Source organism: Scheffersomyces xylosifermentans (assembly GCF_036884685.1).
Source record: "Scheffersomyces xylosifermentans strain CBS 12540 chromosome Unknown RJT20scaffold_6, whole genome shotgun sequence".
Lineage (NCBI taxonomy): Eukaryota > Fungi > Ascomycota > Pichiomycetes > Serinales > Debaryomycetaceae > Scheffersomyces > Scheffersomyces xylosifermentans.
In genome coordinates, this window is record NW_027042944.1 from 514,302 (window position 1) to 531,988 (window position 17,687).

General features: G+C 40.1%; 4 protein-coding genes across 4 annotated transcripts; 2 read left to right on the forward strand and 2 right to left on the reverse strand. All coding sequences in view use genetic code 12, as the record gives it.

Moving 5' to 3' along the window:
- Positions 1-830: 830 nt before the first annotated feature.
- RJT20DRAFT_53411 (uncharacterized protein) lies at positions 831-1,540 on the reverse strand. The gene has a single exon (XM_064920552.1). It carries the CDS (start codon positions 1,200-1,202, stop codon positions 882-884), a length of 321 nt encoding a protein of 106 aa, XP_064773010.1. The 5' UTR covers positions 1,203-1,540; the 3' UTR covers positions 831-881.
- A 709-nt stretch (positions 1,541-2,249) lies between these two features.
- On the forward strand, positions 2,250-8,069 carry RJT20DRAFT_129569 (putative ubiquitin-protein ligase). Its single transcript, XM_064917530.1, has one exon. The coding sequence runs from the start codon at positions 2,309-2,311 to the stop codon at positions 8,051-8,053; it is 5,745 nt and encodes a 1,914-aa protein (XP_064773011.1). The 5' UTR covers positions 2,250-2,308; the 3' UTR covers positions 8,054-8,069.
- On the reverse strand, positions 8,070-13,762 carry UBR1 (E3 ubiquitin-protein ligase). Its single transcript, XM_064917531.1, has one exon. The coding sequence runs from the start codon at positions 13,661-13,663 to the stop codon at positions 8,126-8,128; it is 5,538 nt and encodes a 1,845-aa protein (XP_064773012.1). The 5' UTR covers positions 13,664-13,762; the 3' UTR covers positions 8,070-8,125.
- Positions 13,763-15,467: 1,705 nt separating this feature from the next.
- Positions 15,468-16,799, forward strand: TYS1 (tyrosine--tRNA ligase). The gene has a single exon (XM_064917532.1). The coding sequence runs from the start codon at positions 15,532-15,534 to the stop codon at positions 16,738-16,740; it is 1,209 nt and encodes a 402-aa protein (XP_064773013.1). The 5' UTR covers positions 15,468-15,531; the 3' UTR covers positions 16,741-16,799.
- The last annotated feature ends 888 nt before the right edge of the window (positions 16,800-17,687 follow it).

A 17,687-nucleotide genomic window follows, 5' to 3' on the forward strand; every position in this document is an offset into this window, starting at 1 on the left:
GATGGAATACAAGAAGACTGAATGAAAGCTGAGATGTAGAGCCAGTAAGAAAACGAAGGGAGCTCTTCATTGAGGTGGATACGGCAATGTTCTAACAATAAAGAATGGAACACAGTAAACCCTCCATGGTAAAGGATGCAAAATATCCAATTGGTTATTGGCAGTACAGAAGAGCTGCAAATTGGAGTGATTCACGGTTTTTTACGCAAGCCAGGGTCAACGGTGACCATTACAAAAGTACTATAATAGAGCCGCTTAATGTACAGTGTTATCGGAGTCATTTATTGCTGTTGCACCCATTTATTATTAATACTGGCATATTATGTAGATTATATGATGCACAAGCCGAGATTTGGTAGGCACTTCTAACGCAGAGTGCCAACAACGAAAATTATCATAAATCTTATAGATCTACATGTTGCTGACACTATCCACCGAGTCAAGTTGCTTCTGTTCGATTTGCCCAGTACGAATAGCCACATGAATTTAGGACTTCCATTCCATAACTACTTCTTAATACCTATGCATCTTTCCATTTACTAACTAATTGAAAATTCGATGCTGTTCACTGGTATTTTGTTTATGTTGAGTGTAAAGATATATCTACGATGAAACATGTGAACATCCTGGAAGTGTTCTTAGAAGCACCTTTCAAAGTAGGTATATATATATATATATATATATATAAATTTGTACATATTCCGACAAGATTTGTCAACTATACATCGATATGTCATACTTCCTTGTGTCTCCTATTTCAAGACTCATTTGACAATTGAAACTTGACTCGACAACTTCCAAGACAATTACCATCTTATATAACTTTCGTTCCGATTCTCCTACAACTGATACCAAGATCTAACTTTCTATCCCTCTCTCTCTTAACTACTCAGCTTCACCAATGCATACACCAAACACCACATCATGATGTAACCTGCGATATTAGTGAATATACCAGCTAAGTACACGTCTTGCAATGGCTTAACAAAGAACTTCTTCGGCTGGTTCTCGCAACAGATGCTATAGAATAAGAAGTTGGCAACAGTAAGACCCACGAAGTAGAATATAAACCCATAGGCCGATTCAAGTGTTAGCACGCCCGCCCCGACTCCAAGTGCAAGCGATGCTATATCCTGGACATGTTGAAGTTTCTGTTTGTTTGCATCAATGCTGGGATTGTAATATATGATATCTCTTGCCATTGTGTTTAAGGGTTTATTTGAAATGATGGATATGAATTGTATTTAAATAGGAAATTGCTTTGGCACGGGCTTGAAGTGCTTCAGATATTGATATTATTTGCTTTCAATTATACTATTAGCCAATCTATGACCATTAATTCGAGAATGGTGGTGAATTGTATCGGAGTATGGAAGAACAGTTGGAGGTTCATGGAGGTCTCCGTTTTGAAGATTCTGATAATTTTTGAGTTTCCTGTAGCAAATGGAGGTGAGAATAACAGAAAACAGGGAGATTTTGGCATAGTTGTCGCTAGAAGAGTGCGATCTCTCGCTAGAAGATTGAATTTAGGCGGAGTGCACTAGTGCAGTGGTGTTAAGTTAAAGGGTATATGAATAGTACACATAGCTAGCTCTGAATAGTGAAGAAATTACATTTAACAAGGTATTATTCGTTACTTTCTTAGGATTTACTTGCAGTGTAAGTGTCAGTGTCAGTGTCACTACTTACCCGATACTAACTTCGAGAATAAACTGGCACTCTTAGTCTCTTAGTCTTCTACTCCCCACACGACGCTTGTTACATGTATTTATCCTGCATTTTCCAGTTTACGTTCTAAATCTTTCACTATTCTTCGATATCAGTATTCTCAGTATTCTCAATATTCTCAGTATTCTCAATATTCTCACGAGCCTCACTATCATATTGATACCGTCACTATTGTCTCACTAACTAAGTACATTACACCATCTCTGTCTACTTTCTCTCCCCTTCTTCCCTTCTCTCTCTCTCTCTCTACCTTCTCTCCCCTTCTCCCCTTCTCTCTCTCACACATCACAAACACCACGCACTATCACAAAATGTTCTTGCCTCTTTTAACCTTTTTAATACTCCTTTAGCCACCCTCTTTTGTCTCCCTCACTAACGCCCCACCGCCACCCTCACCTCACTATCTTCTCGCTAAATCTCCTCCACGCGCGGTTCACTATCAAATTTTATTACCAGTGGCGGCTAACATTTTTTTTACAACCATTTGTCACTTGTTGTTTCTTTCTATTTATTGCTGCTGTGTCCGCCAGTATCGAGACAAAAGCGCTCAAATCGCTATATAAAACACCATACAGCCACCATGGATGCTACAGAAACGCTCCGGCGGTTTCTTCTCCATCTTCCGGCAGAGTCCAACTTCAACTTCTCCAGCGAAGTTCGTACTCAAATCAGAAAGGCGGTGTTCCTTTCTCTCTCCAATAACGGCAAATACTTGAATTGGCTCTTTCCAAATGCGTTCCCCAACTGCGAGGAACACTCACCAGAATCCATGATTGCTCTGGTAGACTCCAATTTCAATTGGCTCTTTGCTAACTACTATAAGCTCAATCTCAAAAAAAGAGATCCTAAACACGATACTCATAATCACCATGCTTTCCACGCCAATCTGCCCTGTGCCCGTATTTTTCGCAAGGGAGAACCGATATATCGATGCTTGACATGTGGTTTCGACGATACTTGTGCCCTTTGCTCTCATTGCTTCCAACCAGAATACCATCCCGGTCATAAGGTCCACATTACCATTTGTCAAAGAGAAAATGGTGGAGTCTGTGACTGTGGTGACCCAGAAGCTTGGGTGAAAGAATACATGTGTCCATACGCCGCAAGCGACGATGCAAGTAACACTATACGGAACCAAAAGATGCCAGAAGATTTAGAAGAGTGCTTTTTGAGAACAATCGAGATTTTGCTCGACTATGTAATTGATGTTATGAGTCAGTCAGACTCACAATTCGATGATCCAGAGGAGGGCACTGATGCCAAAGTGGAACTCAATACAATTAATAGCACCTTAGACCCCCAAAAATACCACAGCAATCTGGAAAATTTTGTGGATGCAAATAATGACAAATACTTTCTTATGGTATACAACGACCAGATCAGACATTACCGAGATGCAGTTCAACGAATTCATTTGGCTAGTATGAAAGTTAAACAATTTGCAGTTATGGTTACGGAGAAAGTTCAAAATTACGGTAAAGCAAAAGTGATAAGCCTGAAGAATATAAAACTTCTTCTCGAGAGACAGAAAATCTTAAGTGCAACAGGGCTTGCTACGGCAATCAGAAGTCACAGAGACGTCTTCAGGGAGGATATGTGTGATGAAATCTTGATCTGGATAAATCACTTAACTGAGAGTGAAATGTTCAAAATCAACAACAGCGCAAAGAACTTATTCTGCAGAGCTTTCTGTGGAAAATGGAACAATGGCCTTCTTATTTCAAGCAAACTGGACGATTTCTACCAGTATAGAGTAGGTTCATTGGATCTGAGTTTAAGGATTCCAAAGATACCCTCCACAAAAGGAGATAGAAAATCTCAACAGCACTGGTTCTTCAAGCCACTGAAGTGGAACTTACCTGATGAGTTGTGCCGTGAGTGCGACTACAACTTGACAGAAGATGATTATGAGCCTCATTCTAGTCACTTGGGATCCCGCTTACAGTATCTTATCTACTTGGATGTACGGTTTTGGAAGTCGGTACGGATCTACCTACATGATATGTACTCAACGTCCCTTATTACAAATCTTTGCTACAAGAATATTATTTCCTGCCAGTATGTCGACATTTATCCAACAATTGCTGATATGTTTCTCACCATGGACAGAGAACCGGAATTAAATATAATGTGTACTCTCTCCACACAGCTTTTCACATGTCCTTCGAATTCCACATCTATAGTACAACATGGAGACATATCAAGAATCTTTGCATCAATCTACGGCTTTCTCACTGTGGAAGAAATCCGTTCTCCTGAGTGTGTGGAAGTGTCACACGAAATTTCAATGAAAAGTTTAAAAAACCGTCGTTGGGGACAGATATTCTTTGACATTGGTTACATTTTGAGTAGAAGTCGTGATAGCAAGTACATTCTTACCAGCAACATTATACCCATGGCATGTGACATCTTGGCATTATTTCAGGGACGCCCAGTCATGAAGAGAGAAAAGAAGAATCACGTCGAGTATGAGAGTCCAGACTACACTGCCTTTTTCCATGCAATACTGGTCATCTACCAGTTTGGTGAGTACATTTCTCATTGTTTATCTAACTTAGGCGATGTAGATCCAATCCTAAAGAAAACATTGTCGAAAAATGCGATTAAGTATGTCATCGGCTTTCTTTTGAAGCTCGAGAATAATGATTACCCTGGTCTTTTGGATGAGTACGTCGATATAAGCTTATCCAGTGATAAGCGCATATCGAAAGAACCTATCGGAGGTAATATTATTCAACATTATCGTATAGATGAGGAAAAAGTCAGCTTTTTACATCCGATCCACTCGTTTTTGAGTTGGTTAATTGAGCTTTCTGACTTCCAATCTCCTTCGGAAATTGTCGAGGTACTCGACTCATCCACCGATTTTGGCGGAGCTAGTCATGTCATAGATATACCCAATCCACTCACTTCTATATTTGACTATCCAATAAGGACGATTGTCCTTATGTCACAGATTAAATCTGGATTCTGGGTTAGAAATGGGTTCAGTGTAAGATCGCAATTACAGCTATACAGAAACACAGGTTTAAGAGAAAGTGGTTACATGAGGGATCTCTTCCTCACGCAAGTCTTCATCAATTCGAATAGTCCTAATCTCGTATGCTTCCTATTATTTAGTAGATGGCTCTTGATGGACGGGTGGTTGAATGAGGCAAAGCATAATGAAGTAACTGACTTGGAACTTCAAGTGTCAGCAGATCAGACTTCATTATGTTACGATCTGAAAACATTGCCATATATGTTGGAGGAATGCATGAATTTCTTTGTTCATGTGTTGACCGAGGACCTTTACTTACGTGGCTTGAAAGATGAAGTTGTGAAACATATTAGAATTAAGAAAGAAATAATCCACAATTTATGCTTTGGCCCAATGAGTTATACGAAATTATGCTCACAAATACCTGACCACATTGCAAGTGAAAAGCAGTTCGACCTCATTCTCACAGAAATGACAACATTTACTGCACCACAAGGTGCAAGTGATATTGGTGTCTATCATCTCAAGGAAGAGTATTACGATGAAATTAACCCATATTACTTCAACTATACAACAAATACGAAAGATGATGCAATAAAGTTTGTGAAAGAAAGAACACACAAAAAAACTCGCAAGCCAATTACAGAGATAGTGATAGAACCTAAATTAAGGGACTCAAGCGAGTTGGGAATTTATAGATACATTGGTAACTTCTCCGCCTCTGCCTATTTTTCCGATTTCTTGATAAGAACTTTAACTTATATTAGAAAGGAAGGAATTGGAGAAGTTGAAAGCTTGCTAGAAACGGCATTGCATTTGATACATATCTGTTCTTTTGAAAGTGCCATTGACATTAGCCAGTACGGATCATTTTATGATAGATTCGTCAATATTTCTGATGCCTATGGTACATCCATAGCTGTCTTGCTCTATGATATCTTAACAAGAGATGAATTTAAGAGCCAGCATGTAAAGATATGCTGCATTTTGAAAGTATTTGAAGACAAGTATGGCTCTTTAGGCAAGATATTGAGAGATCAAGTTGATGGATTTGATCCTAACAAGATAGAATTCAATACAGAACCAAATAACGACGAATCTGAGTTCGAAAGCAAGAAGAAGATGGCACAAGAGAGACAAGCCAAGTTGATCGCTAAGTTTAAGAAACAACAGTCGATGTTCTTGAAGAAGAACAATTTTGAACGGTCCTATGGAAGTGACATTGAAATGGAAGACTATGAAGACGAAGCAGGATGGAAATTTCCGGAAGCTCATTGCTTGTTATGTCAGAATGCCGCAGAGGATGCTGGACCATTCGGTATCATTACGTATATTTCCAAATCTTCCGAATTCCGTACAGTGCCATTCAATGATAGATTCTGGTTTTTGAAAGCATTCTCTGACAACGCCAACGCTGATGTAGATGAACATGAACACGACCCTGAAATGCTTCACGACGAAATAAAGACCGAAAAATGGCGAGCCTACATGCATCGTATCAAAGAGGCTAATGTTATTGGACCAGGGTTCTCACAACATGATCATGTCGATAGCAAATTAGTTTCTCTGAGTTGTGGTCATGGAATGCATTTCCAGTGCTACATGAACTACTTGAACAATAACAAAGGTCGCCTGAATCAGATCACCAGAAATTCCCCAGAGAATGTCGAGAGAAAGGAATTCCTTTGTCCATTGTGCAAGGCAATTAATAATATGTTTATCCCTATATTCTGGACTTCTAACAAGAGGTCTCTTTCTCAATTTTTAGCACCCTCATTGAATACTTCAAATCCTTTTGAGCATATAAATCCAAAAATTGTGAATCAGGAAGAGTGGTATAGGAAGTTTATAAGTGACTCAGATATTGATTTTGAGGAACAATGCATTCTTACGCCCGCTGCTAGAGAAATGCTTTCCCTGTCCGCAGTAGCTGATGTCAATTCATCCCTGCACAGCTTTAGAGTGCTTTTGAGTAGCATGTTCCAGATCTTGTCTTTACTTACGTTTCCCCAGGTCTTCAAGGCAGACACTGTTTTTATTCTAGTGAACACAATTAAGTCTATAGAGATTTCGTTGAGAGGAACATCTGCTGGTAAGCAACTCGTGATCAATCAGTTATCGAACAATGCCTTGATAAACTTGAGAACTTTGAACGAATTCCGTAATTCTTGCGTTCTTATGAAGGTGAAGAACTGGATTCATACGCCAAACCCTCGAGGAGATGCTTATGCAAAAATACTCGCACATATTTTCTCCTTGTCGAATGATGCAATCAATGCTACGATTATAGAGGCGGACTTCTTTGAATTATTAGTGAATATCCATCCCCTTCCAAAGTCGGGATATGACTTTAATACGATATTGAAGACTTGTTTCTTGGGCCAATTGATACAGAACTTCAATATTTTAGCCAAAGAAATCGTAACTCACGATTTTTATCGAGGACAGGATTATTCCATTCTAGATGTTCCGGAAATAGCTGGTGTCAGCTTGCGCACATCCAATGCTGCAAGGTTGGCATTTAAGAAAATCACCGAGAGTGAAGTAGACATGATCGTTAATGATGAAGAATTCGGCACGGTGATCTACTCCATGCTCGTGAAGGCAGTAACTCCCTTCTTAAGAAGGGCTGCTATTTTTGCTTTCATTCAATGTGCCAACGTCGAACATATTGATTTTGCGGCAATTGCTGAAGTTGGTACAGAGGCGGACAGACTTTGTGCCTTCTTGAACATAAAATCTGTAGCGGAACACTTAGATTTGTTTGTTTCCACGGATTCGAGTTACGAAGGTAACGTTTTTAGCGGGTTCGTTAATTACTCAAAGACCTCTAAACAAAGTGTAGAACTTATTGAAACTAGAAAAGGACTTGAGTATCCAGGATTGGTCAAATTGACAGAACTTCCTGAGAGATTGGACTACTTCTTCACTAAATATTACTATCTGGATAAGTACAACAATCCGCACATGTCAATTGAGGACCCAGCAATTTGCCTTTTCTGTGGTACAGTTATTGATACACAGAAGCCGGCTATTGGTTGCAAAGAGGGCCAATGTACCACTCATTACTTGAAGGAATGCGCCAACGATGTTGGAATATTCCTTTTACCGAAGGAACGGAGTTTGTTGTTATTGCACAAGAATGGTGGTTCATTTTACAATGGTCCTTTCTTAGATCAACATGGCGAACTACCAGGGGAGTCGAAGAAGATGAAAACACTTTACTTAATGAAAGCAAGATATGACGAGTTTATAAGAAATGTGTGGTTACAGCATAATGTTCAGAACATAATTGTTCGAAACTTGGATAGCGTTTTAGACGCCGGAGGTTGGGATACTTTATAGATTGTATATGAATACATTAAATATCAACTGTTGTGGTAATTCACCCCTGTATTACACTATACACATCAAAAACTACCAAATAAAGCTTTCTGGATCTTCGTCGACCATTTCGTCTTCCTCTCTTTCATCGAAAATATCACTGTCGTAATCATCATCCATATCATCATCCCTTCCGACGTTTATGTTCAAATCAGCAAATGATTGTCTTGTGCCAAACAAGTTCCTGGTGACAAAACCGTACAATCCCTGATTTAACCAGATCTTATTCAAATACTGATATCTGTATTTATTCAACGTTGCCTTTCCTCCGACCCTTTTCTTTTTGATTTCACCATGTACAGTCAAATATGGTGCTGGGATTTCAATGCTTATCCTATTATGGCCGATATGAGTACAGATTCTTAAAACATTTAATCTAGGTAAGTAAAAGACATTTGTGTGCGTAGAGCACTCAGACATGTGTGGAGCAAACCTAGAATTCTTCAAGAAAGAACCACAAGCTAAGCAAATGATTCTATCATACCCGCCCTTTACTGAATAAGTCTCAACATCAGTAATACAATCAGTATAGTCATCAGGAAGGTCAATTAGCTTGACTACACCAGGGTAGTCAAGAGTGAGAATTCCCGACGAGATATACTTCGGTATCTTCGCACTTAGCACGATATTGTATACATTATAGTCAAGTTCATGGCCCTCGAATGCGATGCTCAGGATAAGCTCAGTGAGCGAGGGTAAATGCAATGCCTGAGTGAGAGCATCAGTAGAATCCAAACGACTCTGTTTCAAGATATCAGCTTCCAATTCTAGCAAATTTGGAATACTCTCATGAGTATTTTCACCCAAGTTCTTTGATGTGAGGACATCTTCGAAAATAGCGATCTGTCTTAAATAAGGCAATGCAAGTCGTTCAATACTATAGTACAAAGAATCCAAAAGTTCTACATCCATGAGGTCAATGTCATAACCAAGATCGAATGTAACACCTCCAAGAATAATCACCAAAGCCTCTCGAGTCTCCTGGCTAACGATACCAGGTTCTCCCACTTTAAGAGTATCCTTGAACGATTGACTGCTATTTTGATCATTCAATCTTCTAGTCAAAGCATATATCACAATAGTGACTAATTTAGCAAGTCCCAATCTTGCCAATGTCGTAATAGACTCATCCGTCTGAAAGTAAAGCAGGACAACTTCGTTGAAAACACCGTCCAATAGTTGATCGGAGTTCCAGAATGAATTGATTTCAAATGAAAGGTCGTATTGATTACCCAATAGCATTGGAGAGCTTCTGCACTCGAAAATAATAGCCCTGCATTGTATCAATGACTTTAAGAGAGTCTTTACTGATCCTGGAATTTGTTGTAGGAAATTACTTAAACTTTTGACTCCTTCAAGTCTAGTAGCTATTTCATTCATTCTGATAGTGTCAGCAATCAAAACAGATATGTTTTGCAAGTTGTTAAAGAACTTTTCGTTCGAGTTAATGCCAACGAGATATTTGGATTCATATGTCAGTTCCATCAAATCATCCACCAAAATTCTGGCAAAGCGCCTGAAGTCTGTATCAGCTGAGTTGAAATAATCCTCGTTCACCAAAGCTTCGATGATCTTTCTTGACTTTGAGACGCTGCTTGAAGAAGTAATCTTGTTATATTTTGAATTTATAGGCTGCTTAACGACTTCATCTGCCTCGAAACCACCTCCCGATGATGGTGGAATATAAGTTGGTAGGAAAAGGTCATGTAAATTATGGCAAAGAGGGCAGGCATAGTGCTTTCTATTGTCACTGGCCGTTCGGTAACAGCTATAGTGCATACCATGACCGCAGGTGGACAATACTGAAGCAGTGACATTGTTCTTGTTCAAATAAGTCTTGAATTCGTCAATGTAGCCGTAACCTGTACCATATATTCCGCCCTTTCCATTCAGAGAATGACGTGGTGAGATATCACTCTGTTCATCCCAGGACAGGAAAGCCAACTTCAAATGGACTTTGTCCACTGCATCGGGAAGCTTCCATAATGTCAGGGTTTCAGTAGTACTCACGAGAATACCAAATGGGTCACTTGTAGACTCTTGTTCGCCACACAATACACATGTACGGAGCAAAAGCTCACTTGTACTCTCAGTCGCTGACATGCTTTCCGCAACTCCCTCCTTAAATTCCTTGTTTTGGTCCAAGAACTTTTCACGTCTCTTCGCGAACTTCTTCATGATCTTTGACTTTCTCTCTTCTGCCAATCGCTTCTTCTTTTCGGCGTCTGTTTCGAATAAATCAGTCTTTTTGCGCTTGTATGACTTGACATATTCTTCTCCAAAACAATCAATGAGGTTGTCGATGACCCTTTGGTCCTTTAGAACGAACTGGTCCACTAAAAAGTCGGCTTTCAGGACTACATGCTTAGACATCGTAGACTCAACTATAGTAAGTAAAAGATCGGTAATTGGTATGTTTATAAAGTGTTCGTTCAAGTACTTCTGCCCATGCAAGAGCTCATCATCTTTCAATACAGCATGAATTAAATGCAATAGCTGTGGAAGATACGTCTCATCTGAAGTATCCAAGGCTACTTGGAGATATTTGTATACCAACTTGGCAAATTCCTTTGTTTTAGTGAATCTAGCGATGTTTTCATTGACAAAATTGTTTTCACATTCAGTTATCTCTGGAACAAGAACTACCTTTTCTTCTTTTATGTCCTTGTTCTTCGCGATGCTCCTAACCAATGCTTCAGAAACGACTTGAAACTTGCTTGGATCTAAGAAGATACTAAGTGGATCAAGCTTTTCGAACATCGTTGGTTTCAACCTGTATAAACCTGCATCAATGAGTCCGGTGGGAGCTTGATAATCAGCACATTTATACAAAATGTCATCGAATTGCGGCAACTCTGAAATATCCGAGTCTACCAAGCTCTTTAGAACCGAATAGGCTTTTGGCTCATCACATAGAGCATAGGCAATGGACATTTCAGCCTTGGCTAAGAGTTTGTCCTCTGGACTTGAATCAACAAAGGAAGTTCTATCTGTTATGATATTGTAGATAAATAAAATGAATTTTTCTGAGATGGTGTTGAACCTATCCTCGTAGACGGTCTTATCGTAACTCTCATTGTTAACATACCAATCGTACAATTCCCAACGATCTAAGAAATTGAACAAAGTAGTGACGGGATCATCAATTAAAGCTGCAATTTTGTTCAAATGCATATCCCTGAGGTAAGTAAGGTCATTAAGAATGGCATCAAAATACAACAGAGCTTGTCTAGAAGCGGAGATACCGTTTCTAATCCAGAAACCAATCTTAACCTGAGCTCCAAGAACAATACTTCTTAATGATATATCGGAAATATTCATAAAAGGCTTGGAGAGACTGCCAAGAAGTGGCTGGAAGAGTTCAATTCCATGATATTGTATAAGGTATGACAAAAGTGAGTTTATAGGATTCACGAAGCCCACGAGTTGTCTACTGACATGGAAATCGGCCACTCCAGGAAATTTCATCGGGAGCTTTCTGAGCATAAGATATTGTGTGATAGACGAGACCGCGTCTAAAACGGCACTTTTGCTCACTGGGCTAGTCGCTATAGACTTAGCTATGTTCAACACAGGAATAGAATACTCTAAATGGACAACAAAGTCATACACCTCGGTCTCCACATGGTCTCCTGTCTTTCTTTGCAACGGCCAGTAACCTTGGAAATTTCTTAAAAATAGAAGAATCATGACAAGTTCACTTTTTTGGAAGAAAGTTTCCATAGTGCCAGCTGCAAGTTCCTTGTCTGTGAGATGTCCTACGTCTCTAATGCCCCTTACAACAGCCTTCTTGATGGCGTGAAATTTCCTGTCCCCGTTTGCTATAGCTATGTCCACAAAATTTGGGTATCCACTATCGTAATTCCACCTAGTTGAATGTTCTTCGATCAACTGGGCAACTGGGCCTATTACGTTCACTGTTTGCCTGGTCCTAATGAGATTTTGAACTGTTTTAGGACATGTAAGGATTTGTGAAGAAATGTCGCCCAAACTGTTTAGATCTTCTTCTCTATCTGATAAGGCCAGTATTGTGATTAATGAAGGGTATATTTCAATGAATTGTTTTGAGAAGATAAGTTTCTTATCGACATCTGCTACAACTGGAGGGATAAGTATTGAAGGAAGCATTTTCCTAACCGGCTTAGTGAACCGGATCTCAAAAAGAAGTAAGTACTGTAATCTAGATCTAGCAATGGAGTTTGTGGTAGACTTAGTTGTCATTTGCTGTAATGATGAGGCTATAGCGTCAGATGGAGATTCATCATCTGAATGCTCCCAGTCGATAGTGGTATTAGTTGGTTCAAGAACTAGGTGAGCCCTTTTCTCCAAATCGCTTATTTTGATGTCTTCCTTGACTCCATTTCCTGTCAAATTTATAATTTCTCCGTCCAATAGTAAACCGTTCTCAAAGCATCGTCTCTCCTTGTTAACAGTCAAGTTACAAAGAAAATCTTGGGGAAAGTTCTTGGAAAAGCGGAATCCTGGTTCAAGGAGATGATCAGATAGTATCGCTTTGCTGAGGTCTGCAAATTCTGAATTATTGGTAAATTGGGTAATATCCTTAAGCCACGAAATAATCAGTTCTACGATCACTTCTCTTAAGTAATCTCTTGCACTGACAATGGAAGCAACTAGACCGCCTCTTTCTACTACATGTTTGGCCCTAAGAAGCTTATTTGGTTCTTTTGCTTCTACAAGGATGCAACGACCGTTGCTATCGATTTCATTTGCCACTCTTCCAGCTTTCTCGTCCGAAGCGCCAGTAGCAGCCCTTATCGCCGACTTTGCTTCGTCTACGTTGTGACACTCGTCATTCCATAGAAGCAAGTACCATAAATCAGACGAGTTTTCATCTGAGGCGTCGCTAGAGTACCAGCCATTGGACAACGAGGAGGCATTTGAGATCATCTCCGAAGTTAAGTTGATTCCATCTCTATTTACATGATCATGGATGAAGGGAAGGGTTTGAACTGAGAAGTTGAGCACTTCCAAGATGTAATCTAATGCTATGCCGATTGTATCATGGAGCGGACTTTCTATTCTGGCGATTGCGGAGTTCATGGCGTCGCTGGTAGCAATCTTCTGCTGGCACTTGCAATTGAGAGGTTTGATGAATGCTTCGGGGTCTCCACAGTCACACATTCCACCGGACTCGCCACTTGATACAACCATGGTTACATTATGATCCTTGTGGTCATCTTTATTGAAGCAGTGGAAGCAGAGAACGCATGTGTCGTCGAAACCACACTCTTCACAGCGATATACTGGCTCGTGTGCTCCCAAGAGTCGGGAGCAAACCTTATCCTTAGGATGAGTATATACGGCGTTTCGCTTCTTATAGGAGTAGAATAGTTTCTTTTCGTCAGTGGATGCAAGGGGAAAGTTCCAATTGGAAAGAGCAGCGATTTCTTGTGCTGATAAGTTGGGGAAGAGCGTGGAGAGGTACTTGCCCTCGTCGGTGGCAGCGTAGTAGAGGGCTGAGAACACGTTCTGCCGTACTGCCACGGAATTGATGAAGTCTAGCTCTGCTGGAAGGCTGACCAAGAATCGTTTTAGTTTGTTACTTTTCATTGTGAGTTGTCCAAAGGGAGTTATATTACCTTTAGAAGAAGTACACAGCAACCGATCAGCAATCAACTACTCAAAACACTATCAATCACTGTGAATCTGATAAAGAACCCTGCAGCGGTTACCGTAATAAAAGAGATCGCTAAGTGACGTTTTTTTTGATAGTGATCGCGGGGGAGTGTGTATAAGTTAGAGAGGATTGAGGGACCGATAGTAAGAGAGGTCGTGTGACAACCTGGTGGTGGGGAGGTGGAAGAAGTTGTATGAAGATGTGAGGTAGAAGATGTGATGTTAATTGAAGAAGTTGTAAGAAGAAGTTGTGAAGAAGATGTGAGGTTAATTGAAGATGTGAGGTAGAAGATGTGGGGGTAATTGAAGATGGTGAAAGTAGTTGAGTTGTAAGGTAATTGAGTTGGGGGAGAGCTTCTAAAGATGGTGAGAGTAATTGAGTGCGAGGTAAAATGGTGAGGTACTCGTGTAGTAATTTGAGTAGTGAGAGCAATGGAGTTGTGAAAGTAAGAGAATGGTGAGAGTAATTGAGTTGTAAGGTAATTGTGTGTACTGTGAAAGTAATTGAATGGTACGAATAGAAGAGCAATGGAGAGTAGAATTCTATTGGAAACCACGTAACTGTCTTTGGTGGCTTTGGTGGATGTGGTGAATTCCAGTGGGGTTCAGTATTCTTATTCATGTTCTAACTTACTACTCAGGATTATTACTCAGCTTTGTTGTATTGCTCACGTTTAAAGCTTATAACTTTTGTCACCTCTTACAAATTTTGTCGACTTTTGTCACCACCTTTGTCACCTTTTGTCACCACTCTCGTCACTTCCTATCACCTCTTATCACCTTTAGCTCTTGTGCGACAGAATTAGAAAGCAAAACTGGTGTTATGCAGAGGGACAGAGATAAAGCAGCAGTCTTTTTTATTTGTCTTCTCGTAATTTGTTATCATTTCTCTTTGAAACACGCCACAACCCGTGTATTAAGTCACTGTAACTCTGTAGCTGTAGCTGTATAAATCTTGTCATTACTTCTGAAGATACGTTATCTTAGCATTTCCATGGTCTACGGTCTACCTTACGCCTCACACTTCGGGATATGTTATAAACGCATAACTAGTATGCTCAAAGACATGTATGTAGTGCTATACCTTATGGTATTTAAATAAGTACCTTGTTAAAAACATCTCTTCACATCTACCTTCTATCTTTGGAAAAGGACAAATAAAGAGATCTTAGCATGGTAAGACAAGTGTCCTCCGCAGGTGTCTATATCCACGATTCTACAACCATACTTTTTCAAGTCGCTCCTTTGACAGACCACTCATGCTATATATATATATATATATATGACCTTGGTTCGGATACCTCCCGTTCACCATAATTGACCCGAAATACACCAACCACCACCTTCACCACCCAATCGGCTGCAAATCCTCTGTATACAAAACCTTCTGCTTATTATTCTATATGCAGGTCACTTATATCACCACATTTAGCCATGTAACGGAACGGTTGAAAATGTGAAATTTTGGTAAATAAAAACACTCTCTATGTTGTAATGACTCCCATTACCACGAATATCCACTTTACACTTACTCCTACCATCTCAAACCACAGAAATCATCTACCTCCAGAATCCCATTATCCATCTCCCATCTCCTGCATACCGAACGTCTGTCAATTTTCCACGGCGCTACCACCCAAAATTGCTTATACACACAACCCACAATTTTTTCAGCATTTCAAGAGTCATAAAGGCGGTGAATAATGAAGAACAGTAGTGTATTCTTCCTTATATATCGTGGTAAGTAAACTCGTGTAAGTAGTAACCGCACAAATATAGTATAGATAGAACGTAGAATAAATATGTCAGTACATACGGATCCAACGGAGCAATACAACCTCATCACCAAGGGCTTGCAAGAGGTGTTGAACGGACAAATCATCAAGGACATCTTGGAGAAAGAAAAGAGACCCGTGAGGATCTACTTGGGAACAGCCCCTACCGGAAAGCCTCATTGTGGATACTTTGCTCCTATGATCAAGGTGGCACATTTCTTGAAGGCCGGATGTGAAGTTACCATCCTTTTGGCTGATTTGCACGCCTTTTTGGATAACATGAAGGCCACCTTGGAAACCGTCAAGTTCCGTTCCAAGTACTACGAATTCATTGTTAAGGCTATCTTGAAGTCCATCAACGTGCCTATCGAGAAATTGAAGTTTGTGGGTGGTTCCGAGTACCAGTTGAGTGCCGAGTACACCTTGGATATCTTCAAGATCTCCAATGTCGTTACCCAAAACGATGCCAAGAGAGCTGGTGCCGATGTGGTTAAGCAAGTTGCCAACCCATTGTTATCTGGATTGATCTACCCATTGATGCAAGCTCTTGATGAAGAGTACTTAGGAGTTGACGCCCAATTTGGTGGTGTTGATCAAAGAAAGATCTTCGTTTTGGCCGAGGAACAATTACCTTCCATTGGTTACAAGAAGAGAGCCCATTTGATGAACCACATGATCCCAGGTTTGGGACAAGGTGGTAAGATGAGTGCTTCAGACCCTAACTCCAAGATTGACATTGTTGAAGAGCCAAAGAATATCAGAAAGAAGGTCAACAGTGCCTACTGTGCTCCAGGTGACGTCAAGGATAACAGTCTTTTGTCTTTCTTGGAATTCGTAGTACAACCAATCCAGGAATTGTTGGCTGATAAGGACGGCGTCTTCAAGTTTGATATTGACAGACCAGAGAAGTACGGTGGCCCAATTTCATACACTTCCATTGAGCAATTGAAGGAAGACTTCCAATCTGAGAAATTATCTCCAGTTGACTTGAAGGCCGGTGTTGCTGAGAAGATCATTGAGTTATTGGCACCAATCAAGGCCGAATACGATTCCAACCCAGAATTCCAGGCTGCCGAGAAGGCTGGTTACCCAGTGGATCAACCAAAGGGTGAGAAGAAGGTCAAGAAGGTCAAAAACAAGGGTTCCAGATACCCAGGTGGAAAGCCAGAGGGTGCTGCTGCTGAAGCTGAGGTTGCCAAGGTTGCTGAGAAGGTCGAGGATGTCAAGTTGGAGTAGGTAGATGGCGACTGGCTATAGAACTAATCACGTATAAAGTATAATAAATTGATGAAATGGTCGAAGCATGTAGGTGTGACAGTAGAAGGTATTGTAATGAGCGTTGAAGCGGTCTTAGTGAAATTTATCAAGGTTGCTGAGAGTTTTGGTGTGAACTGGTGTGGCATAGATTTCCTTATTTTCGTTATGTATCACTTTTATCAATGATCAATTTGGAAGCGGTTTTTGCATTTTTTAGGACAATCATCAAAGGATACACTCATATGTTAAAAGGAGTAGTAAACTATGTAAGTCCAAGGCTAACTTCTTACTAATCTCGAATTTTTTCTTCTTTTATTGTTATAATTCTTGAATTAATCGTCCAATCTTCACTTAAGTGTACCAACTATACCACAAACACATACCCACCGCAGCAAGTTCTTCTCTAAGTAACATCAGCACAAGCAATCCCCCATTAAGTAGTATCAATTCTTACCCTTTTTTTTCTCACATTACCACTACCACCACCACCACCACCAATAATACCCCAAAGTATTATCCACCAATATATACCTCCATTCTTCACCCGGTCCACTTTTTCATTTTTGCAGCTATCCGACTTCCCATGCTGTTCCCATACTTCCCATACATAAGAAATATTGCACCCAAATGAAGTCACGTGGTTGAATTGGGCCTCAGTCATCAAAGAAAAAATACATTATTATAACCTTCATAATTGACATAACTCTCATAATTGTCACTTACACACACACTCTCTCTCATGGCCGCGCTTTCATAAATCGCAACTTACATAATACACTCACATCAGCTTACATCATACTCTCTAACCAATCATCTGCGACTTGAAATAATTTGTTAACTGAGTCCAAAAAAAAAGAAAGTTTTGTTACCAGAGAAAGAACAGAGGTATTCAGCAACACATTAATAGGTAAAATGGTAAGTAGCGG